This window comes from Argentina silus, assembly GCF_951799395.1.
Source record: "Argentina silus genome assembly, chromosome: 1".
Lineage (NCBI taxonomy): Eukaryota > Metazoa > Chordata > Actinopteri > Argentiniformes > Argentinidae > Argentina > Argentina silus.
Window position 1 is genome coordinate 33,751,886 of NC_139655.1, and position 26,388 is coordinate 33,778,273.

General features: G+C 40.5%; 1 protein-coding gene across 1 annotated transcript; it reads right to left on the reverse strand.

Moving 5' to 3' along the window:
• Positions 1-1,063: 1,063 nt before the first annotated feature.
• slc35b3 (solute carrier family 35 member B3) lies at positions 1,064-10,288 on the reverse strand. The gene is made up of 11 exons (XM_083681374.1): positions 10,270-10,288; positions 9,501-9,583; positions 9,036-9,263; positions 8,353-8,474; positions 7,054-7,208; positions 4,592-4,699; positions 4,029-4,126; positions 3,387-3,479; positions 3,002-3,113; positions 2,363-2,432; positions 1,064-1,867 (listed from the first exon to the last, which is right to left on the reverse strand). Exons 3-11 carry the CDS (start codon positions 9,249-9,251, stop codon positions 1,717-1,719), a joined length of 1,125 nt encoding a protein of 374 aa, XP_083537500.1. The 5' UTR covers positions 9,252-9,263; positions 9,501-9,583; positions 10,270-10,288; the 3' UTR covers positions 1,064-1,716.
• Between the last annotated feature and the right edge of the window lie 16,100 nt (positions 10,289-26,388).

The following is a 26,388-nucleotide window of genomic DNA, read 5'->3' on the forward strand; positions in this document are numbered from 1 at the left end:
GAAACATTGCATACACACTACGTTTCAGTTACCATGATATTTCAAATGCAACATTCTTTACCAGATGTACTGTAGGCAGAACAGATAGAGATCTGTGGAAACCTTGGGCAGGCACAGAGGATGTATTACCACCATCATCATCATCATCTTTCGGGAAGACGGTTGGCTTTGAAAGATGTGTATCCACTTGGGAAGGCACTATTGAACACTGTGATCTCTCAATGCCTTCTCATTTAATGGGGAGAGTGACTGGACTGCACAATGCAGTCATGGCAGCAGTACATCAAAAGGGCTTTTGTGTAAAACAGACTTAACAGTATGAGCTGAACTGAATGGAGCTAGACAGGTCGAGACCTCTAGGGAGATGACTACCTGTCGTCCTCTATAGACCCCAGATGTGCCTCAAAAGCAGCAGCTACTACACAGATTTACTCTTTTTCCCATAGGGTTAGCAGTAAGTCAGGGGGCCATATTAATATATATATATCTGTGTCACGTAAGACAATTCAACTACAAAACACGGAAGTATTCATTCTATAAACCATAAAAGCCATGAGTTAATGGGCCCTAAAAGCTTAATATAATAAATGTTGATTATGACACAGTGGAGGGATCTCTAGCTGTTCCTAAGTTAGCTAGCAAAACCCAGGTGTTGTTGGCAGCAACATCATCATTTCCTAGAGGGGGCCCAAACTGGCTTTTGTACTAATGACACAATGTCACCCTGCAGAACACACATAAACAAGCGCACACGCACGCGCACGCGCACACACACACTCACGCACGCAGGCACGCACGCACACGTTCCGCTCATCCAAATTAGGTCTAAAGCCAAGCCCCTCTGAACAATGTTTGTTTTCTTTCCTAGTGCTATCTTATTCCAGGATTACTAATCAAACAGGCCCGGGGCTATCTGATGGGTAAACATCTGAGAAGCAGCTTGGCAGCATTTCAACTCCCCTCTCTGCAGCCAATGGATAAGAGACGGCTGGCAAGCTAGCTACTTACACTGTAATACATGAAAACACATCAGAAAAAAAAAAGCCCTTGGATAAACTTCTCAGTTTGTTTGTTTTTAATGTAAAACAGCTACCCCTTTCACCAAAACAAATGGTTTGCAAATATGGCAGTTGACATGTTGATACATTTTCAGAGCATTGCCCCCTGCACTTCAGGATGTCACTACGCACGTACATTTTTCGCACGATCGGATATAAATTACAAATAAAGTACGGGAAAAAAAAAAGCCACATTTCTCAGACAGTGATTGAGGTAAAACAACATTTTTCTTTTTTTTTTTTTCTTCTGGCACATGCAGGTGAAAATATGCCGTTTCTGATTAATATTTGTTATGGTACACATTCATTTTGGACATGATAATTTAAAAGTCTATATAGATTATCTTTAATCATTCCCCACCCCCGCCCTTCTTCTCCATCAGTCCATGAGTCACTGAGTCTGTTACAGTGCAAAACTGTGCTATTTGGTTAGCCGAGGCGCCAGTTTCCCTTTGAGATTCTTACTGGGCCTCCATGTTCACTGTTCCTCCTTTTAGGAATGTTTCTGCAGGGCTCCGTGGCCATGCCTTAGGAGCCCACCGAGCTCATACTGTAGGTCCGTGAAAGACCAAGGAGGTCCAGGTTAGAATCCTTGGTTGGACAGGTAGAAAGGTTCCTTTAGGACACTTGTGGTCCGTTTGTCCGTCTGTCTGTCCTTCTACACATTCTGCGATAGCAGCCTGACTTTCTTCCCGGTCAAAAGAAAACTCCTGATGTCAGCGAGCGAGGGAAACTTCATCTTGTCTTTGTTTTTGCTGTAAACATTGAGGAAGATGCCGAACAACACCAGAAGTCCTCCCCATATGTACCTGTGAGGGGACGACGGAGGAACATTAAGAGTGGGTTAAACAGAATTATAAAGAACACTCGAATGGACACATTGGTTCCAGAGATGGAACAAAACGGCAGCCATAGCGGTCAGGATTTTACTATGATATCTGTGAGGTTTAGTACATTAAAAGTAGGCAGGGATTCAATCCATTGTAGATCACTTTCTGTACTGTGCTCTGAGAGGGTGCACTTTATTTGCACAGTAGCATGTCCCGGATGGAGGAAGATGACACATGATTAAGAAATCGACAGTCCGTTTGTGTGTAGCAGAGGATTTCCTGAGTAGCTTCAACTGAACGGGTAAGGCAGCTGGACTGCCAAGTGACAGCACCTTCCATCGAGAACACACACATGCTGGGCAAAGGGCACAGTGAGGAAAGCTGTTATCAGCAACGGATTGAATCTTACCTTGAATAGAACTCTACAGATTTGAGGTAAGATGTAACAGTAAAAGTGAGGGTAAAGATACTTACTGAAAAGTAAAAGGCTTTGAGAAGAACATAAAGGACAGTATAATCGTCATGGCCTTCCGTCCAGTAGTCACTGCAATGAAGAGCAGATAAAAAGGCCATCATGAGAAAAACAAGATTTACCACAAAAAACTTAAATCTAAGTCCTTAACATCTTGTGGACACAGGAAAGAGTTGTCTTAACTGGTAATACGATTACTTAATGGTATTAGTTTTACGTTTAATCTCCAAATTAATCTTGGAAGTTTCAGAACTTTGAAATGAGATTAAGATGACTCTGATCTGGTTTCATTTCCGTAATCGGATGTGACTTTTTTGATCACAGCAATATGTCAAATGTTTGGCTTTTAGAATTTAGAGATAGCTAATGTTTGAAGGTTGACGAGGACATCATAATTATTTCTGAGGGACCATTAGATTATTCAGAACTTCCTAAACTGAAAGTCCAATAGTGAGTTTTGGACAGCAAAATATTGGCCTCTAATCATTGGAAACAATGGGAATTATTCAACAATGCACTTTTTGAGAAATTTGACAGATAATTAAATGAATAGTGTCATATATGTTTTGTGTGTGCGTGTGTGTGTGGGGGGGGGGGGAGTTCACTTTGTACTGTTCACTAACTAAAACAGTTCCTTTCACCTGTTACTGCGACCAGGGCACCGAAGAGCTTGATCAATGCCAGCACGAATGAAATACCAAAGTACCCCGTGAGAGAGAAGAAGAATGCATAACCGTATGTCTTCACTGGATGCTGAAGAAAGAAAAAAATTATCTAAAAATATACTTTACCTCAGTTCAAACAAATTAAAATTTCAATGCATTATAAACCCTTTATAAGCCTACACAATCTTGTACATCTATGTATACATGACTTGTGAAACATCTATGTATGGTTTATAGAGGCATTGAAAAGCCATAAAAGTGGTTTCAGATATTTTCTCCACATTGCAAATCAACCTAAAACTTACTTCGACAAAATGTCAACGTATCTACTATCTGTTGTTGAAAAGGGCTTGCTACTGACCTGAGAGCAAAAGGCCACTGCTGGTCCCAGTCCGCCCACACAAAACAGGCCCGTCAATATGTACACAAAGCCAATGGAGTAGGAGTACAAGACCTTTAACACAAACACAACAGAATATATGTGTGTAGTGAACAATAAAATAGGGTTAGGTCGTTTTTTGATGTCTGATTTATAGATGATTCACTTACTTTAGACAAACGTACTTGTTATAAGTCACTTTGGATAAAAGCGTCTGCTAAATGTCCAAAATGTAAATGTAGTTCTTCTGTATACTGTATATCATGTAGGGATGGGTCCGATGCAAGTTCTGGATAATCGATTAATTTATGGTTGCCAGAATCGATTAATTGACCCCTCACCTCTTGTGCAAAATTTCTGCATTTTTATTTATTATGACTGCAGAGCTCATGCTTGACCAGACCGCAAGAATGAATGCGCAGGTTCTACTTTTGTTGGAAAAATGTTGACAAATCCCACCCACAATCTCACAGACAAATGGCTTACTTCAGTTGTGTCACAGAAAGTGAGGGAAAAGTGTTTTTCGATTACCTATTTTAAAAATCGGTACGGACGCCAGCGATTGACTAATGGATGAATCGAACAATGTAACCCATCCCTAACATCAAGTTTAGTTTTCAGTACCATTTCAGAGTTGGAGCCGTTGTGCAGCTTCATGGCTTTCTCTTGCACATTTCCAATGGCTGCATCAGCGCACAGAGCCAGCGAGATCAGGAGGACTCCTAAGATAGCACAACAAAATCACAGTAAAAACTCATCGCTAGGGAAGTACGGTCAGAAATGCAATGAAGGCTTCTAAAAATACTGAAATAACATCAGAGCATTGGCCTGTAGTTTTTGAATATGGAAAGGACAATATGACGGGACACATGTTCAGACGATGAATTGAAGGTTAACACCTATAGATAAGGCTCTGTTTGAGGTTCCTCAGGAGTTCAAAATGCACTTTTAAAGACTTCTCCAAAGGTCTCTGGTACAAAATAATAAAACATGTAGCTTGAGCTACCCAAGGCTCAGACATGGCATTATTCTGATTGCTCTGATTCACAAAGCATTGCAACATGTTCTTCACATAAACACATACTGTATACAACATTACACTGAAAGGATGGTGAAACTGATTTACTTCTATAGTTTTAGTGTGAATACAACAGACTAATCTTACGAACAATTGAATCATATATTACCTGTCGCGTTGAAGTTGGGGGCGACTTTACTGTCAGCTAGTGTGAACCAGATGAGTCCGAGACTCATGCAGAGAGCAGCAGATACATCCGCCAAATTGTAGCGTTTACCTGAAAACACACAAAGAATAGGCTACTTAGGCAACTACAAATACACACTCTGTCATTTCATCATATCATAAAGAATGGGCAAACAACAAAAATGTCTAAAAAAAAAATTCTGACAAATATGTGGTGCTCAAGGAATGACATTCAATGAAAAATGCATAATATAATATAGAATTCAAAAATGTTCAAGTCTTATGACAAAAACATGAATCGTTTTGGTTATGACAGCCGTTATCTCAAAGTATTATTCATTGTAGTGAAGTAGTATATTTTTTAAGGCCCCTTTTGACATTTTACATACTGTGACTTTAAAATTAAAAGAAAATTCTCTTAAGTGTCAAGTTTTACTAAGATTGAATATACTGTAGTCAGTAGATTTCAATATTAGGAGCACTTGTTTATTAGATCAGTAGAGTTTTAAACGGGCCTGAACATTCAAGCCCGATTCTGGCCCATTGAGATGCCCAGTCTGAGCCCAAAATCGAAGACATTTTCGTGAGGCCGAGCCTGAAAAAAGCTAGAAGTGTAGAAAACGGCCTTCACCCATTGCACACAACAGCAAAATTGCAGGGAGAAAAAGAGGAGAAAGCCACTTGCTGTGAAGAGTGGAGAGTGACTGCTTGAAAACTCACCGTAGTTACTATCAATAACTGTATTTATAGTACAGGCCTTTATAGAAATGAGCCAGATCTTGCTGTCATCCCTGTTTTGTGTGTTTGTAAGCACTGATCCCAATATTGCTCCAGAAAAGGCTTCACACAGCAATGTTTATTATGCTTTCACAATTGATCTGATACTCTAGGTCTGGTGTCAGTGAAGAGACCATGACAGAGCAGAGGCACATTTGCGAATATTTATTATAATTTTTTCGCAGCCTTTAAACACCCATTTAATAATTTGGACTGACAGAAACAGCGAGAGAACGTAAAAAAACCACGAAATTATTTGCATTACTTCTGCAGATAATATAGATACACTCTTAGACATATATAGCCTAAAGTAAAAATAACAACAACAACAACATGTCATTGGAACAGATGCTGCTGCTGTGCATAGAGCAGAGGGAGAGAGAGCAGCATCACACAGCCATGCAAGATTACATCTAAAACAAATTAAACACAGCTCTGTCACGGCAAACCCGAGCCTGGCCCGAATCAATTATCAGAAGATCAGGTCCGGCCCGAGCCTGTCAGGTCCGGGCTGAAATTTCAGTCAAGTTGATCCAACATCTGTCACGACATCACACACAAAAAAACCCCACTTCAAAACAAAAGCCTAACATAACTTTAGGAATTCAGAAGGAAATCTCCCTTTATGGTAAGACAGGGAAACGATATCATAGGTGTTTGGACCGATTTCTCCCCCCCCCCCCCCCCCCCCCCTTTCGATCAGGTGAAATTACGCCGGCTGCTCTTCTGAGAAGTGGAGAAGAAGAGAGGAGAGGCATATTTGGCAGACGAGTCGCCGCCGTGCCTCAGATCAGTGGGAGTTGAGAGAGTCCCGCGTGACATTGGCTGCAGGTCGAGCTGTGCAACAGGTCCCCCTTTGAACAAGTTCAGCCGCTAAAACACCGACTGGATGCCTTCATCAGGTTCACAATCCAACACAAGAAGAAGAAGAAACAAAAAAAAAACGTTCAACCAGACTCTTCTCCATCAAAATCCAAAACAGCAGAGGAGGGAAGAGAGGGTGAAGTGGGGAAGAAGAGAGTTAGGAGGGAGGTGGGAAAGGGGGGGGTTATGATGTTGGACACACGTAAAAATGCAAAAAAAGAAAGTGGGGAGAGGAGTCTTCCCAAACAGGCCGATCGATGCCTTGGGGATGACAAGGTGACGCAGCAGGTTGGCCTGGCGCGCTTTGATTCCCTCTCGCCTTTGATGGGTTCACATCAGATCTCCCCTCCCTCTCGCATCCTGAGTGAACGCAGTACAGTTTCCACTCGGCCCCAGAGGGGACCGTGGGCCGCATCCCCAACGCAGGAGCGCCAAAAAAACGTCTGATCGCTAGGACGTGGAACCTTATGAAGACGATGTTGAGATGAAAGGCAGGAGAGCACCAAGAGTACCAAGAACTAGGTCTTGCGCTCAAACTCGACAACACTCGCAAACAACACCACCTCCCGAAAGAGGAAAAGTACAGAACTCCTGTAAAAGTTGAAAAGTGGTCATTGCTTCAAGGGACGGACGAAATGTGACACATACATTTCTAGAAAGCCAATCTCCCATGACTGACACTGTATTTCACAAAGCTGTCTGCCATGTTGAGGTTCAGCACACCGATTATCACAATGTGACAGAGAGAATCGAAAAAGCAGAACTCGTATGCAAACACTCTACTGACACCTCGTACACAATTACCTTGTATGAATATTCCTCCTATCATGACAGGAATGAGTTTGCAGCACTTGAAGATCACTTGTGTAGGATAGTTCAAGTATCCCAGGGACGTGTTGGACAAGCCCATGGTCCCAACCGTTAAAAATGCAATCATCATGTACGTTTTTCCCGGTATTCTGCAAAGAGAAATAGAGCAATTAGCTAATAAGTTGGACAAGGACAACAAGGAAACAAATGCAGTGGGCGTTTCATCATGGTCTTGATTTCTATTATAATGAGCTCTGTGTGAGTGTGTCAAGCCTCCCGACATGAAAATGAACATTATGTTTATGTGCTTATACTTATACTAGTATAGGTTTATGGGTACAAAAAGCAATGTTTACTGCTATTCAAAGGTCATTTCAATTAATGAAATTCATTGTCATTGTCTTACTTATTATTACAGTCTCACCCCATCATAACCTATATGGTTGCTTTGACTTGAATACTCAAAATATGTTTCATAACAATCTTGCTCATTTTCTAGTAGGGTTGGTCCGGGGGAAGGTTTTACTGGTAGCAGGTTTTACCGGTAGCATACGGTGTACAAGCTTACACAGGTGTAATTCCTGCCATACTGTTATTTTGCTATTACACCTCTGCCAAGCACAGGAGCTAATTTTTGTATTTTTTTTTACTGAATAAAATGGCTTATAAAATTGACAATGTGGTTCATCTCACATTTTGTTCTTTTCGGTGGTTTGAAGAGTGAACCTTTAACGGCTAAAATAGCAAGTTTCAGGGGGAATCCCTGTGTTTATAAACACATGAATGCACTCCAGGGTGTGCATTAACAGCTGGTCAGATATCAAACATGTTCTGAAGCTACCAGCCAGTAAACTAGTGTGAAGTCACCTGTTGACTTGGATCATGGCGTCAGAGGATTTGGTGTCAAAAAAAAGAAACCCTAACCCTAACTGCCCCAGTATGGCAACGTTTTGGATTCAAACCAGTCGACAAAGGTAGGGCCCTATAATTTCCGCGATGCAAGTGTGTGTGCGTGTTGTGCCCCAAGAGCTGGCTTTGTGTGTGTAGCCAGTTCGCGAATGTTAGAAATGTAGTCTTATGTAGGTCAAAAAAAAAACAAAGGTAGAAATGTTTTTTTTTTTTTTAAAGGCATTACTGGTGTAGCAGGAATTTTGACAGGAAGGTACACCAGCTTGAGAATTGTGATACCTGAGCTGCAGGTAGGGCTATAGCAGAAAAGCACGTCACCAATTTCAACATGATCCCACATTCATAGAGGTGGGAGGCCAGATCAACATCAGATGGCTTTCATACCTTCTTCGTTTGTCCTGTGTTAGCTGCAGCTCCACCAGTCCAAACATGGAGTAGAACCCAAACTGTACTAAGGTAAGGTACCAACCAAAGGGCTTGAAACCCTCCACTGAAAATATCAGCTCCTGTAAAACACAAGCACACACGCACACACAGTAAGTAAGACTATTTTCAGGGCTCACTGAACTACATCAGTGCCATTTGTTATTTTTGGGCCTCTCTTTAGTGAGGCATGATAATATAGCATTGTGATTTGTGTCTAATTTGGATGTTTGTTTGTTCACTTTTACTGGATATGAGTATGTAAAAAAACATCATACTGTTCTTAAAAATATTCCCAAAATGGTATCCTTAGTCCCACATTAATAAAGCCCTTCCCATCAGCAACATTCCCTAACATTTGACTCCAAACTTCATGCATCCATGCAGGTACTACCCCCCTCGGTTTCAAAACATACTCTTGTTTCTTGCTTAATATACAAAAGACAAAGAAAATACTTCTTCTAGCATTGTGACTGCCAATGGCCCCTGGTCTGAGCATTGATTACTTTATCTTCTGATGACTGATGGATAGATGATTCACTTACTTAAACAAATATATTTGTTGTCTGCTAAATGCCATAAATGTAAACGTAAAATGTTTTGTGCATAATAAATGAAAACCACCCCAGGTGCAGGCTGCTTACTTGCAGGTAGCCATAGATGAGGTAAAACACAAAGACCCCCGCTACGCAGATGAGGAACTGGGTGTGCATCTGAAAGTTGCTCAGGTTGATGCCCAGCACTCTCAGCTCCTCCACAGACTTGATGTGAGGAGACATGACCTCCGTGGACGAGGGGATGGAGATGGAGATATGCTTCCGGGAGTTGTTGTAATTCATCAGTCCAAATTTGGCCGTCATTGTGTTTGAAGGCTGGGGATCAAAGAACATACCTTCCTTAAAACACAATTGTCTACTCTTTATGTTTCACAGGAAGGGGATAAGACTACTGTGTGTGCTGTGGTATCAGGACTAACATGTGCTGGACATACAGTTTATCAAATGCATGCCATTCTCTTCCTTGCAATAATGCAGTTGATTGATGATGTGGCATTAGGTCTCAGTAGCAAGCTAACGTTGGCTAATTGAATCAGTGGCATCAGAGCTTACCTGCAAAAATCAAAGACAGTGTCGATAGAATTTTCATTGATCTCCGTTCCTTCGTTCCTTGATGGGCAATGCCAACTAAGCGACTTGCAATGAGAAAATAATTAGCAGGCTATATGGCTAATTAGCTAATGTAAGCTAGCTAGCTAAGCATCATGGTAAGCAGCCAGTTGAGTGGCAGTCCTTCTAAGACCACAGAACATTTTAAAGATAACGTTATACAAATAAGAGAGAACGGTGACAGCGTTAGCTGGCGATGAGCCGAAACATGGCCATTGTCAATCAAAAAGTACATTTGATTACAAACTGCTTGCTAGCTAGTTAGCTGACCAACACTTCCGGGTCTGAAACAAGCCGTTCTGTTCTTGAGACGCGATCCAGATAAATGTCATGCTTCCATATGCGACAGCTACATTTTTAACGGCACTGTTATATCTTACGTGCTATTATCATGTACTTCCTTATTGATGCTAAGCAACTGTTGTAGCATGGTAGCTTGGACCAGCTCTGTTTCCAAGCAGCAGCCAACAACTTCCGCCCCCAGTCTCCAACTCGAACTTTGACCCGCTTAGTGATTGGTGGAGTCTATTGATTAAAGATCAGACTCATAAAGCGTTTCTCTTCTGCAGCATCCTCTCTGATAATCTCTCGACGATGCAACAATCAAATCAGTCAGTCATTATTTGAACTGATAAGTAGCCTCCACAGTCAGTCCAAATGTATAGCCAGGTGAAAATGTGCCACAATAAGCCAGTGAGTCATAAATCCTTACCTGGTCCATTTGTGCAGAAGTATCCATGTCGTCTTACTTCATCAGACAATAACCCCTACTAATAAACCAAATAAACGTGTCTAGCTGTTGCTCTACACCACTGCATCAGCAGTGGCAGCAGAACTTGTCCATCCAGATTGACAGCATATTTAACATCAAAACGAGGAGGTCCACTTGTTATGTCACATCATTTCTTAAAGTGTGGATATTTAAGGGATTATTTGTAATTAAACAAATAGCATTGTGCTCACTGGGCAAATTACCAAAGTATGAGAGTTGCTAAATAGCCCTACAAGATCAAAGTAATAACTTGCTATAAAAGACATTATAGTCACTGACTGTAATGCTTTCTAAATGTGCATACTGTTTGAAAAGTTTTACTCAGACAACAGGTTTTTATTGGTAATGAAGTAAAGACCAGAAGGGTGAAACTCTGAAATGTCCCTCGTCTGACTCCTGAGGACCAGACTGCCCTGTGTTTGATGTTGACACTCTGCAGAGCCTCTCCCAGCTCATAGTATGACTCTGTGTATGTGAACCCTCTTCCCCCGTCACCCTCACTATATCTTCTCCTCCCTTCCTCCCTTCCTCCTTACCTCCTCTCTTTTCCACCCCCCCCCCCCCCACCTCTTCCCCCCTCCCCTCTCGTGGCATATGACACAGGCCGCTCCGTCCACCCCAGAGGTTAATTCACTCTAGGATGCCGTTATTTCCTTCCCAGCTCTTTGACAATATAAAAATTCAGAGTGGACAGCTCAATCCCTCTTCCATCTCAGATTTGATTGTAATGGTATTGCCTTCTGTCCCTAGGAGGCCTCCAGCCGCCTCGGCCCGGGCTTTATGACACTAAATAGCCCCGGCTACAATTTTTCCATCTATTCAAAAAATTCTGTTAATAACTCATTTCGAATGAGACTCTCTGCTGTGCTACCATTCTGGCCGGGTCCCTCACCTGCCCCCCCCCCCCATCCTCACTCACAGGTCACCAGATATGGGGGCTACCCAAATCCTGAACAGAAAGGGTTAATTAATCTCTTTGAATTTACAGTCCCTTCCCTGTTCCTCTGCACTCCAATTGACAGTCCCAAAGAGACACAAATGTCATATTTACAGCCTTTTGCCAAAGTATTCAGTCATGCACAGTGGCCTGCATGGGGCTGACCACTTTCCTTTCCCATCAAAGTTTACAAGTGTACCCATTCATCAAAACATGATGGATTTATGTAATAAAACCCATTTTCTTCCCCCATAAGATTCCTGTTGAATAATAAAATAATTATTTATTGATTATTCAAAAAAGGTACATATTCGCGTAATGGCTTTGCACCAGGACCACTGGACCCGCAATAAATAAGGCAGGGAGGGAGATGAAGGGGAATGAAATGACTTCTGAACCAGTGAAATCTGGATTCAATATGGCCCCTTGCAGTGTGGACTAGAGAGAACATCATTCCATTTTTTCGAGGTGCGTATGGGTACAGGACTTATGAGTGATTTTGATATACAGTATTGACAAAGTCTGTTTTTTTCTCTCCAAATTAGGGTGTGTTTGCTTGAGCTCTGACTGCTAAGTGCATTAACAAATTGAACGCGATTCATTCAGTTTATCTAATAGCTTTCTACCAATAGGTACTACCCAGACCTGGGTTAACATTTTCTTTTTTATTTCAAATAGTTTCAAATACTTAGCTGTGCTTGATTGATTTTGCCTGGCACAACGGAACCATTGAAATAATCCCTGTAATCCATCTGGCACTACAAGCAGGCATTTCCAATACATTCCCACCCAGGTCTGATGATGACTTGACATTAAACACAAGTAGCTGTCTCAGGTCATTGTTGTAAAAGAGAATGTGCTCATGTGTATACTAAAGCTACGTTTAAAGGTTTCTCCTGGCCCATAGATTACTTTCAAGGTAAGGAACCATCTGACTATAAACTGAAAAATATTGAACTAACCCTTTAAATAAAATGTTAATAAATGAAACTCCCCACTCTACACTAGTATTCAAAAAGGATGCGAAATTCCCTCATTACTAAAGGTAGCAGAGGAGGTGCATATTTGAGCTACAGTATCTAGGCCTCTCAGATGAGTCCCAAAGCAACATTCCCCAGCATCCTCTCTACTGAGGACCTCTCTGTGTTTATCCCCCTAACCCAGTTTCCTGAAATTAAAAAGAACATCGACCTATACATCCTCACACACACACCCTTCGACCCAGAGTGCCACCTTCAAAATTGGAAATACCACAGGAAAATTACACCGGCGCTCGCTCTTCTAAAATAATCCCCACATTTATTTTGTCATAAAAACCCTTATCTTCCGCCAACAATGGGGGGAATGGACCTTTCGGAGAGACAGAGGAAAAAAGAATGCTTTAATGTCGCCCAATTCTATATTACATTGAGGTTCCTGAATAAACCCATTTGTGTTTGCTCTTATCCAGGGCTAAAGTGCCCTCTCTGTAGTCTCTTTCCTGTGCTTGTCTGAAGCCTTCTCCCGCATGCTACGGAAAACAGATGCTATCTACGCTATATTACTTTCTCAAAGCACTCATATCCTCTCTCATGTTATTTTCTTTGATCTGCTCGGCTTGCTGCTCTCACATTTTTCTTTTTCTCCCCAACCCCAACCCAAACCCCCCCACCCCCCCCCAAACCGACCACCCCCCCCCCCCCCCCCCACCCCCCCCATGTGAGTGACCTAAGTAACGTGTGGTCGCATTGGTCTTTCTTGCGGATGCTCGGAATTTACCTCATATGTTGTCTTTGGTCAAAAGGAATGAGGGGGGTATTGTGGGTAAAGGCCCTTTAAAACCTCTCCGTTCAATATGTCTTCTCTATTAAACCTGTCTTCATATTGCATAGTAGTAGCCCAACAGTATGTCTTCAATAGAGAATACTTATTTGGGCATTGTCATAGCAGGCATGATTCTAAAGAGTGAAAATGTGTGAAAATGTTGCTTTCTGAGTGAGTAATTCCAAAGCGAGCCCAGGCAATGTATATCAATTATGAGGGGGGTTTGGCAGCTCTTACAAGGTAGCCCATTAACAGATTATGCTTGTTGCTAAGACCTAAACCATTTGGACTTGTCTCTTTGGATGTATGTGTACTACCTTGGGACTACCTCACATGCCTCCTAGGCAACAGGTTAGTAACATGCCTTTCTTACCCTATAGGTAATGCAGTATATGTCATGGAGGTGATTTGGAATCATGCTCAAGTGTCTTACTCAGACCTCAAGGATGTCCTGTTGGCCTAATGGTGGATGCATGGATCTTCCATGTGGGAGACTTGGGTTCAAAACCAGCTCTTCACCTGGTGTAGGAATACAGTGACTGAACCTACACAGTAATGACATTTACAACATGATGTTGATGAGAGAGTAAAGACAAGATGGGGTCTACAACGAAAGACAGACTTGAACTCAAGAAGGCTCTGGTTTTCTTATATGCAACCAGGAGGGGGAAGCATACCTCTTTGCAAGTCTGATGAAAGGAGTAGAAAATAAAAGTAATTAAACAAGCAATTTGTCAGGAATGGTGTCTGCTTATCCAATCTGCAAATACGCGTTCAGTCTAATACATAGAGACAGGAAAAAAAGAAAAAAAATAGTTTGTTGTCTTCACAGAGAGTCGGTAAATGACACACGTTTCATTGCGCATTCATTTAACCTGAGCTATGCATGTGAAGGAAAGGGATTGGGAAACAAATTATGTAGTGTCATTTAATTAAGAGTTTTGCTGTGAGCAATAATACTGTTTTTCACATAACCTTTAACTACTTAATGGATTTGAGAAGCTATTACCTTTCAAGATTTCTCTTTTTAATTATTTGGAATATTGTCATAAATATGAAATGTCAATCAAACCAAGGGATTACTGTTATGTTTGTCTTTATATAATATACACTCTAGGACATAGAATAATACAAGTTCTTTCAGTTGATGTGTTCACACCAGCAAATCCTCATAATATGCAAAATGGTGCACCCTGGCATACCTCACAATTTTACGCTCATTTTACATTTTCCTTTAATTCCCTCATATAAGCTTGACTGGATTATTTGTGATGCCGGTGCAATAATGCCTAAGTAAGCCTTTTAACTGCAATTATCCTGCTGCCATGCCAACCCGATAATACTGAAAAAGTATTAGGATTGCAAGTAACCTAGGAACCAAAGAGTACCTCACCACATAAACTTTACAATACCGACAAAGCGCACAGATTTGTTTGTCTTTTAATATCGAAAAAAACATTCAATAAGTTATTACACATCCCTATTTATTACAATGTTATTACCCATACTCAGCCCCTGATACTGTAGCACCCATATCATAATGCAGTTGGTCCTGCGGCCTACAGTACAGTGTGATGAATGACATGTCCTAGGGATTATCACTCACCCTGGCACGTTTAGGAACACCCCTAAAGTGGCGCAGAAAGTTTATTTAGTGTGCCCCAAGGACATCCTTGTGTCCGCGGCAACAGACAAGCCCTTGTGCCTGACGTGACATCATGCCCTGTCGGAGCGTGGATAGGACTGAGTTTAAACAGACTGGCACAAGGGCACATCAGGACCCAGACCCCCCATGGCTGGCACAGGGCATGTAATCATCATGAAAGCCCTCTGTAACTGTCCCTCCTCTCCTCTCCTCTCCTCTCTCCTCTCTCCTCTCTCCTCCTCTCCCCTCCCCTCCTCTCCTCTCCTCATACCTCATACCTCATAAATGTGCAAAATGGAATCGTGTGGTCAGGAAGGAAAAAAAAAAATATGAAAGAAGAGAATGAAATTACAGACCCGGCTGAGTGCACAAATCATGCATATAATGTTTTATTGCTTGCCAGAAGAATTCAAACACCTGTGGCTTCATCGTAGCTATAATTGCACGTGACGCACCGGCTTTTGGGAGGTGGGGGGGTGGTGGGGGAGGATGGCGGGGGCAGGGGCATTCTGTTATTCTTGGCTTGGGCAGGTGAGTTGAAGGTAAAATGACGATAAGGGAGCTTTTTTGGTAAACGCCTGCTGCCATTTCGACCCTGGCGAACCACCCACAGTTCACACAAGACATGCTGATATAGAGGCCTCATTTACCGGTGTAATTGCACTCTGTTTGTTTACTTTACCTTGATTCTGTGGTGAAAAGAAGGGAGTGATTCATCCGATCGGGATGATTTGATATGGGTTCGGGATGGCTGTTAAGTTTAATTAAACAAAGCAATCAGAGCACTGTAAATTAAACACAGCATGACCGGCCCTGTTTGAACTCGGTGCTGCATGTGCAACGCTCATGAAGTGTGTGAGAAAAAAGGACTGCATCATATGTAAAAACATAGGGCACTGCACCAAGTCTGTCTCTCAAGAACTCTTTTAGTTTACCCAAGACGCAGCCACGTGGAAACCTACAGTGCCATGCGATGCCATGACATCTCATTCTCCATTCCATCTGTTTCGTTTCTTTGTTATTGAGATTTGAAAGACAACAAGTGGAGTGAGGTTCTTATTCTGATGATAATTCCAAAATATATTTCTGCTGATGTTTTAACCTAAAAAAGGTTTGTTGAAGTAATAACTTGGTTTCCTCATATTATGTCAACTTAGGCACTGTACGGTAACTGCGACAGACGGTCCTTCCTAAACACACTGTCTAGTACTGTACAGTCATTGTGGCATTTGAAAGTGTTTTAAAAAGTTGAATTCACTGTCTCATCTCTGAACGTTAAGATAGAATACTTTATGTCTATGGTTGGTTGGCTGGTTGGTTGGTTGGTTGGTTGGTTGGTTGGTTGGTTGGTTGGTTGGTTGGTTGGATGGATGGATGGATGGATGGATGGATGGATGGATGGATGGATGGATGGATGGATGGATGGATGGATGGATGGATGGATGGATGGATGGATGGATGGTGGGCTTGATTCCAAACCAGACAACAGCGGGAGAGATCTGATAGCCTCTGCTCTCTCTCACTCTCTCTCTTGTCCTTCTTCTACTCTCTCTCTCTCTTTCCCTGGCTGATGCTTGAGCCAAATTGATTACCCCACTCCATCTGCATCACGCCGGCTGCCTCCTGTGCTCCCCGCGTATGCCTACAGCACAGAGTTAGTGTACAATTACATATAGTTTAATATATCTGCCGAGCACCTTTAAACAAGCATCACAAGTCCAGGAGGTGATTTGTCTTGCAGCGCCATTACTCCCATTGTACATCTTGATAGCCAAAGATTGCTTCTAGCCATGTTTAAGCATTAAATAGTGTATTATTATTTCACATAAATCAAGCAGAGATGTCGGGTGGGGGGGGGGGGGGGGGGTTCATAAATTTTGCATTTCTCACAGACAGTATTTTAAAGTCCCTCTCCACAGCATGGTGGAATTTAGAGGGAAGCAATTCCACTCCCTCGCCAGACTGTAGAGTACATTAGAGACGGGTGTATCAAGGAGGTATATTCAAAACAACAAGTGATGCAGTTTAGATTAAGTTTAAAGCTACTTTAGCACATTTGTCATACGGATGTAATAAGGAACCATATTACTGGCTGCTGCCAAATACAGCACACTAAATCATAAAAAAAAAAAAACTGTCACCATGATTGTCATATGCCTGCGCAGTTCTGCATTATGGTATATGATTGTGACAATTATGAAACACTTGATATAACAATAAGAATAATTCAAGTGATTTTTCCGAGGCCTGTTCCCTTTGTCAGGCGAGCAGCACAAGTCAAACGTCCTGAATTCCGTTTGTGCAGAAAGTCTAGTGAGGAAATGACTTCACTCAGGAAACTGGATGTCAGCTTTGCACATGACCGGGAATGCAATGTTTAAGTCAAAAGTGACAAAAGCCCTTTTCTCTCAATTCGCTTCACATCGAGTGTAAAACTAAACAAGTGACAAAGAAGGAAATTGAAATCTAAGTTGTTTTGGTTACTCCAAAGACACTTGGCACATTTGTTTCTGATTCCTGCTATTTGGACAGGTTTAATGATTAACTCGGATGTAGAGGCTATACTATACCTGACAGAAATAACTGGAAAGTAGATTTGCGCTGAGGTGGTTAGGTTGACCCCAGAGTAGATGTCTTAAACACATTTTAGCAGGCAATAATACAAACAACAGGATATCCTCAGCATCAACACAAACGCAATTCAACTTCACACAACCCAAGTCAGTAAGGTTCTACAGTGAGGCCCTTGTATTTGACTTTCATGATTTGATGCTTGCATACTGTAGCTGCAGTACAACACAATTAAACCTAATTTTCACTTGAAATGTGCTTATCATTTTTTATACATAATAATTATTTGCCCAACACGCCTCTGGGCATTTTTGTTGCAACACAGCCAGTAAAGAGATCTTGTAAAAGCCATTGCAAATTGAATTGATGCCAAGACAGTAAGTTGATGATGAGGATTGTGAAAAAAAAAGAACTAAGAAAAATGTCTTTGAACTAGTTTTTGCTTGCAGAAAATATTTCTCCTGGGATGGTATTCTTTCTGAAGTGTTTTATGGTAAAACTGTATGAAACACAGCACTAGATGATTAAGTGAAACGATAGCACACCTATTCTGTTCCCATGACATCATCATATATTAAATGGTCAATACTGTGCAACACACAAAAAACACCCGCCCCCTCCAAATTAAGCTATTACTTTATTAATAATACCATTAGCTGTGCAATATGTTTATGGGTTTTGGGAGTTTACAAATGCTATGCTGTGTGGGAAGTGTAATTTAGCAATATGAATTCTGAAATACAAACACAGGAACGTTTTTCAGTTCCATATCTTTCCCCCAAGTTCTCACTGATGAAGTACAGTACAGTGGTGGACACAAGAGCAGGGATGTGTGTGTCTGTGTGTGTGTGTGTGTGTGTGTGTGTGTGTGTGTGTGTGTGTGTGTGTGTGTGTGTGTGTGTGTGTGCATATGCATGCATGCGTGTATACAGTATGTGTGTTTGTGTGTGTTGTGTGTGTGTGCATGCGTGCGTGTGTGTACAGTATGTGTGTATTTGTGTGTGCACGTGTGTGTGTGTGTGTGTGTGTGTGTGAGAACCTCAGTCTCCCTGCCTGTCTTCTCTCACTGGACCTGGAGGCGTTTCTGCCTTGACATGTGCCGGCTAGGCTGCGTGATTTCCTCACATGTACTCTCTCCTCACCTATGTCCTGGAAACTTTGGTCTGTCATGATTCTCTTGATCACTCTCGTTTTACCTTCAAATAGACGATATGCTGAGGAGAATACCCTGCGAGGGGAAACGCAAGGTTAAACTGAATCAACATAAGCCAGACAACCTCCATTCAAACCTGTCTGTCATTTTGAAAACCTCATAATTTCTGACTGGGAGATATTGAACAGTATAGGAGCAAATGGGAAAGTCAGCAAAATCACTGCTCTCTGATAGAAATAGTTTCCCCTTGTACCAACAATGTTATTACGCTAATAGCAACATCATATTAACACGTAGGTACAGTGTAATTTAGTAAGTGCTTAATAATTCAATAATAATAAAGTTGAACGCTTTTTGTTATTACTATTACAGTGCCTACAGCATTCCACTTGTTTAGTAAAACCCACTAAACTCAATTACTACACAATTACAATGCACGTACTGATGTATTGTGTAACAACATACTATTTCAATGTTGTTATTCGAGTAATTACAGTGTTAATACTCAGATATGCTGTCGGAGCAAACGTATCTGTTTGGTTTCTCTTGACTTTTTAGTGTGTATACTTTATTATAGAGTATGGTTAGCCTGAAACAAAGCATAGGCAATGTCTGTCAATCAGCATACCATAAGCTCTCTGGGTGGAGCAATGTTAGCCTTTTGAAGTGAATTTTGTTATGGTGGATCTGCGTCATTGAAATTCAATACAGTGAGAGCTCTGTGATTAATAGTTGGTGGTGCACCACTTCAAACACATTAAGACACTACATTACGGACTGAACTTCTGTAATTCCCGTCACCGCAGACACACACACACACACACACACACACACACACACACACACACACACACACACACACACACACACACACACGTACTTTGGAAAAATTGTCAATTACAAATGCATAATATACAAAGCTGATTGAAAAACGTATTGGCAAAATAGTTTTGGACACACGCACACACACACACATGCGCACGCACGCGCGCACACACGCACGCACACACACGCACACACATACACACACACACACACACACACACACACACACACACACACACACATTCAGTGTGTACTGTATACTGTATAGACACACATTAAAAGCACACTCTATACAGATTCCAGTAACACAACATAAGTGGTTTTCTCTTCTCTGTTATCTTCAGCTTCCTTTTTGCCCTTTGGTTAAACATTTCCTTGGCATGCCATGATCTCATTTAACTTTGATTTCCTTTCTCCAGGACTGCATTCTGGATGGTTCCAATTTCCAGCCCATTCACCAATTTTCAACCCCAATGAGAAACAACACATGCTGAAATGGCTGTTTAGGTAAAAGTAAGGAATTGGTAAGTGATGATTTAAAATGCTGTTTAGGATAAAAAAAACAACAACGAAAAAAACAGACGATTTTGAACAGATAAAGACTTGTCTTTGGAAAGAATAGGAAGCGTATGCATCTCAGTCTTGTTAGGTCACGACTACAGTTGAAGTACCCATTTAAATATCTAAGTTGTTTTTATGTATTGCTTGTAACTGCTATACGGTAACTTTGCATGATATAGTCTACCTATGTGTGTATGCTTTCTCATTGAAATCTTATCATATGACATCATCTTGTATCTCTCTTTCATAGCTTTAAAAAGAGGAAATTAAATATGCTTTTCAAAGTCAATCTTTTTATATACTGTATGATTTTTAATCTAAAGCTGAGTTCATATGCAATATAAGATTCCATTATATTCCGCTATAATACTGAATTTTACCGAAACAAGTTGCAGCATTGCATCATTATCGGCTTAACCTACATTGTACATATAGTATTGTATTCAACAATTTGTAACAATAGTTGACATTATGTAAACTTTAGTAATTTATATCATAATTCATCTTTTGTACTTTTGTATTCAGGGTTTATATTCATCATTAATCACTGATTAATTTTCTTTCACAATTATTCAGGAGGCTGTTCACTAATGCCATCATCTTTACACAAAATGCTAATGTGATTGTTTCCTAAATTAACATTTTACTCCATTCTGCCATTGTATGTTTGTTTTTTTAATTTTTAATTTTTATTTTGTGGTGTTGACTTGACCAACCTTTGTAAGTAAGTAAATTGTGACCACTACTTTTAGAGATTTACAGATGCATAAAACAACCTTCCCCCACATTTCCCCTCTAAATTCTCCATGTCCATTGCATTTGATAGTGATCATTAAATTTGGAAGTTACCTTCATTGGTAAGTGTCCTTCAATCAATAACAATACGCATTAATAAGCAATTAAATTATTGTATTCCAGAATTTATTGAATTGTAAGCATTTATAAGAGCTTATTAAGTCATTGTAGTGAAATCAATTATATGTCTTGTATGTTGCTACACAAGTTAGCATAACATAAGCATAACTATTCTTTAGACTGGTCCAAGTTCTCTTTGTTTGAAATCAAATTGTATTGGGCACATTTCTGAAAAACCATTTGTCTTGTTGTGATTTGAAGATATGAAAACCAACTCAATAAATCAATCAATCTTAAATTATTCACACAACATAAATACCCTTGAGACACAGCAAATGGTAATAATAAGCTTGTTACTTTGTGGCGTATTTTGTTTGTGTTATTCTAAGCTTCACATTTTCTGAATATTTGCTAAATTTGTTCTTGATTAACCTTTCGACTGTGGAGAATGTGTCCAGCATGTAGAGTCTTTTGTTGGTTGAAAAGAGGCACTCATTGTAGAACTTAAAGGGCTTGTGTAATCCTATAACCAATACCATAAACCAAAGAGATTCACAAAATCTTTTTCCAGCACATTTTCAGGAGGAGAACCTGGGAATTCTCTCTCTCTCTCTCTCTCTCTCTCTTTCTCTCCAACTCTCTCATAAATCTAGATCCCATTTCCATATCAATCGGATTAGTTCCAAGACCAAGGAAGTAGGTGTAATGTAAGTAACCATACAAATTTAAATATAGGACATCAAAAAACATTTTGATGCATTTGTATATTTTTGAACATGCACAGCTCTCTGAAGATGAGATGGAAATGCATCTCTCTGTTTGAGCTTGGAGGCTTTTTTATTTGAAATGTGCTGTGAGGTACGATGTTTCAACATTTGTGTCGCTGTCATTCTTATTCACTGTAGTTAAACTCACACACAAATTAAACGTTATATATATCAAATGCTATCCCAATTCAATAACACCAGGTTCACCAAAATGAAACATGTAACTTTCAAATGCATCGGTAAAGTGTCAACATTGAACGTTGAAACATTTTTCTCAATAAATACATACAAATGACAATGTATGACATAACATAGCCACAGACAGACAGAGCAGCACGCTGTACAGTAAATACACCCTAACTATATTGTAATACTCGCCACAGCAAAGTTAAAATGGGCGCGCGGGGCAGTAGGGGTGAGTCATGACAGGATTATTCAGCAGTCTGTGGTGGCGTTGACTAAGCGGAGCGCCTCTCACCGTCTGGACGGAGATGGATGAGTGTCTGTGTGTATGCTTCTGCTCCGCAGCCCGGTATGAGTTCCTGCTGTAATTGAAAACTGGGCTTTGTAGTCTGGGGATTTGTCCCTTTATAAAACAGCTTCAAAACAGGAAAACCAATAGTGGGAATAGACCCCCAAACGTAATTAATTTTGGGGACTATTATTGCGGGAGGAAGAATTCTAATCAGTTGCAGATTCCTTCCTGTTTGGTCAGCGTGACCGTAACCAATTACGAGTGAACTTTGTGTTACAGTTTCACTTCCTGTGCTACACGAATAGTGGTCAGCCCCGGCACTGCACTGGCAAAATAAAGAGTGGGAGAGGAAGAAGGAGAGGGAGAGAGATTTACAGATGTCATAAGTTTGACAGGTAAATTATACAAATCTACATGTATGTTTGACCTCTTGTGCTGCATGTAGCATGTGCCTAAAGCTGAAATGGGTGGATTTTTGATTAGGACTCTCTCTCAGTTTGGATCCCTCCATATGTCAAGGCAAGATGTTTCCAAACAAGTACAACTGAATGAACATAAAGTCTGAAATATGGAAATATGTAGCTAAGTCAATTCATGATAACATCTAGACACAATTTGGCATTTCTGTTTTCTCTCAATTCAATTAACCCACCGTACAAAACAACTGTATGACGAATACTGGAGAATATTGAGATTAGCATAAAGTGCAGTTTTTGTGTGTGTGCAGAGAAGTACTGTAACTCAATATAGCATGGTACTTCCTCACGAATTCTCCACACTTATTAGGTAGATACCGCTGTTGCTGTGGGCCTGCCAAACTAGTAGGTTACGGCATATTACAACAAAAAACGCCCAACGTCAATCATCCTCTCCTCATTTTTCAGAGGTACTTTTGTATGACTTGTTTGCAGCCAATCTACATAAAGCTTCTTTAATGCCAGTGTCTATTGGGCACCAGAACCCCACCAAACCCCAAAGATTGTGGACAGGCACAAACTTGCCACTGTGATCTCCAGAGCAAATTGGTAAAAACCTGACCTGCCAAAATGGCTCCCTTCGGCTTGATCTCCTTCTTCAATTCTCTTCCAACCTCCTGAGGGCCTGTTCCCATGGTCGGGGGCTCTAATAGTTTTTTGGCACATATTAGTTGCTCTGTTCCACCCCAGAGGTCTCTCTAATTCACTTTTGATATCATTGTTTGGATGATGTGGAATTATTGGGAGGCACTCAGGGAACGTCCGATTGGGATTGGCAATGAGACATTAATTAATTCATTTGAGTTTGATAGACACCCTCCTACCCTGTCGATCATAGATAAATATGTGTCATTGGATTTTGCCTAATTTCCTTCGGAAATTTTGCCTTTTTGGCTTATGTTTAGCTAACAACTCATTTAGATTGTGTAAGATATGATTACTTTCAGTAACACTTAATGATAACTTTCATCACAGTGATAAAACATTTAAGTGCTTATACATTATTTGTGAATACTTCTTTAATGTTTAGTATATTCATAATATTAAAAAATGGCATTTATCAATGCTATGTACAGTACACAACTCATACTGTTCGTAATTTATTTAATGCTTATTAAAGAAAGAATTAACAACAACAACAACAACAGCAACAACAACAACAACAACAACCAGGATGTAATATTAGTCATAATGTCGTGGAATGACTTGCAATTATAATTTGTGAGAGTGATGTTGTACATAAGAGGCTATACAAATGTATATGCATGGCCTTGGAAGTCTATAGTGCACAGGAAACATGAAAAATGGGACAAGTGCCATATTATTCAGTGTGAACATCAGGACCCAACTCACTAAACTAATACAACCACCGCAGAATCATATACCCAGCCCTGCCTCGGATCATTTCAGAAACAAACGGGGGTATTCCTGGAAGAATTGATTCTGTTAGCTAGTACATTGATCACCTACATCGCCTGCAGAAAGAAGATGGCTTTACAAGCAATAAGATGTGAGACAATTATATTATTTTAGTGAAATAAGACAGAGTACAAGCACTGAGTGCCAATAGCCAGCAAGCCCTTTGTGGTTAGCTTGTGTGTTTGTGCTCCATCCTCAAGTGGCATGGTAATCCACTAAAGTTTCCCGGCTCGGTTTCCTCAATGCAATCAGGATGCGAAGGCTCACCAGTGATTGCGTTCATTTGTAAAAGCATCCAAGCCAAAATTGAACCCCAAGGCTGATAAACTATAAAGATGCTGATCAGATCGGAGCTAAATAGACTACACTGTAGGGCAAGAGGTGTCAGGGATAGATCCCAAAGACCAATGACTGTGTGTACCTTATTCCAAACCAGGCTGCAGCCCAGAATACAAAAAAGAAGAGGAGAAAACACATAAAAACAACTGCAGGATTATTTTTCATCCTCTAGCATCTTTCGAGGGAGCACATTTTCAATTTAACAGATTAACAATTTGGTGTTGTTCTTCCCGGACCTCATTACATTGAGTTTATTCATTGTGGGAACAGCTTTTATGAAGCAACATAGCATTATTGATCCATTGGGGTTAATTTTGATGATGCATTTCAAGACGGGCTAATCTAAAATACTTGATTACTCTCAACCTAGACGCAAAATGTGAAACATATTGAAAAAAATTTAAATGACCAAATCAAATTTGAGACAATCTCTTCTTGTTTATTTGAAAAACAGTAATTTTAGTACTCACCCTTACTCCTCCTCCTTCTCCTATTTGTATTATTACTTCTACTACCATACTGCACTAGGATGGCTACTTCTAATACAAATGACTACCGCTTTTTGTCTTTTTAATTTCTCACAGCTATTGTACTCTTTAATAGCAGTGTCATTATCTTAAACACATGGGTTTTGTCTTCAAACACATAAAGAGTATACACCGAAGAGAGAGAGTGTTCTCTTTCAATCCTTGTGGCCCTGTGTTAAAATGTCAGAGACCAGTCAGCATTAGAGCGAATTCCAGAAGCTATGTGAATGCAACCAATTGAAGAGCTACTTTGATTGACAGTTCTTCCTCTCTCCCTCTGCCCCCGGGGTGATTGACAATGTGGTTCATCTCACATTTTGTGACTGAACTAATCCAGTAAATTCCTACCAGACGGTACACAACTCTGCAGAGACCCTTTCTTTTCCAGGTGGAGTTTTATCTCCCAAAATAAATATGTTTTTCCATCTGCGACTCTAAAAAACAAACAGAGTATAATTAAGTGTAAGTACATAATTAAGCAACTTTAGAAAGTGATAGTTTTCAATAAATTAATAAATGTGGACTAATTACATGTGGGAATTATTCTCATGTCATGGTTATGATTAATATTGTCGTAGGTGTCTCAATATGGTGCCAGTTGAAATTGGATCACCTCTCTGGAACGATTGATCTCTAGCCAAAGTCAATAATTTATCTGATTTTGCAATCACTTACACAGAACTATCACACATTACCCACAAGGTGTTTTGGCTCGTCCTCTTGACCTTGCACCTGTATTTTGATGTAGCCCTCAACACTGTTGCCACATCTCTACCCAAGCAGCTGGCTTTCAGAGAAGAATGAAGACATCCACAAAATGGAGGAAAACCCATAGGACTTCCTGTGTTAAGTTATTGTATGTGTAATTGCTTTAATGACTGAGGTAACTACTTGACAATGCTGGCCAACCTTTATACAGGAAATAAAGAATGGGATGAGAGAAATATGGAGTCCACTCATTAATCATCATTACTAAATGAAGGTACACATTTAGTCATGATTAATTGCAGAGCGAGGTTAGCCAGGCAATGCATCCGTAGCCTTTTATTGAGAATGCAGATGTGAAGCTATTTAAAATGGGATGGAGGGAAGTCCAAACTTACTCAGAGACTTGCAATGCAAAGTCTTGTGTCCCATGTTGTTGCTATGATCAGAGCTAGAAATGTTTGGCAAGACATGGAGCCATTGTCGGAGACACCACGCATGAAGGAGCTGACCAGAATGAAGGGTTAGGCCTCCTACAGTCCTATACATATGTTCCTCTTGAACATGATCCGTTCGTGTTGAACTGCATTCCATCCAAATATCATACCCCTCGCATTTCACACACTGTACAGTACTGTAGGTTCACAATGGCACAGTCAGTGGTATGAGAACAAGTGTTGAAATACATTTCCAGATGGAGAGCTAATGGGATATGAAAATATATTATATAATATATAATATATATACAGTATGCATCACAAACCGCACAGAATCTGAGACACCTTCAGTCGTCATTTTTTAACATGAAGCAACGTTGGGATACCTTGAGTAAGAGAGTCTTAAAGGTGCAGTATGTAACATCCAAGCTTTCTAGAAGCTTTCTAATGGTTTAATGGTCGTTTTTAAAATGGAGTGTGGCGCATGCAGAAACACAACAGCTAAGTCCATTTCGGGGGGTTATATTACTATTGTTAGGGAGGTTGTTGTTGTTGATGTTGTTG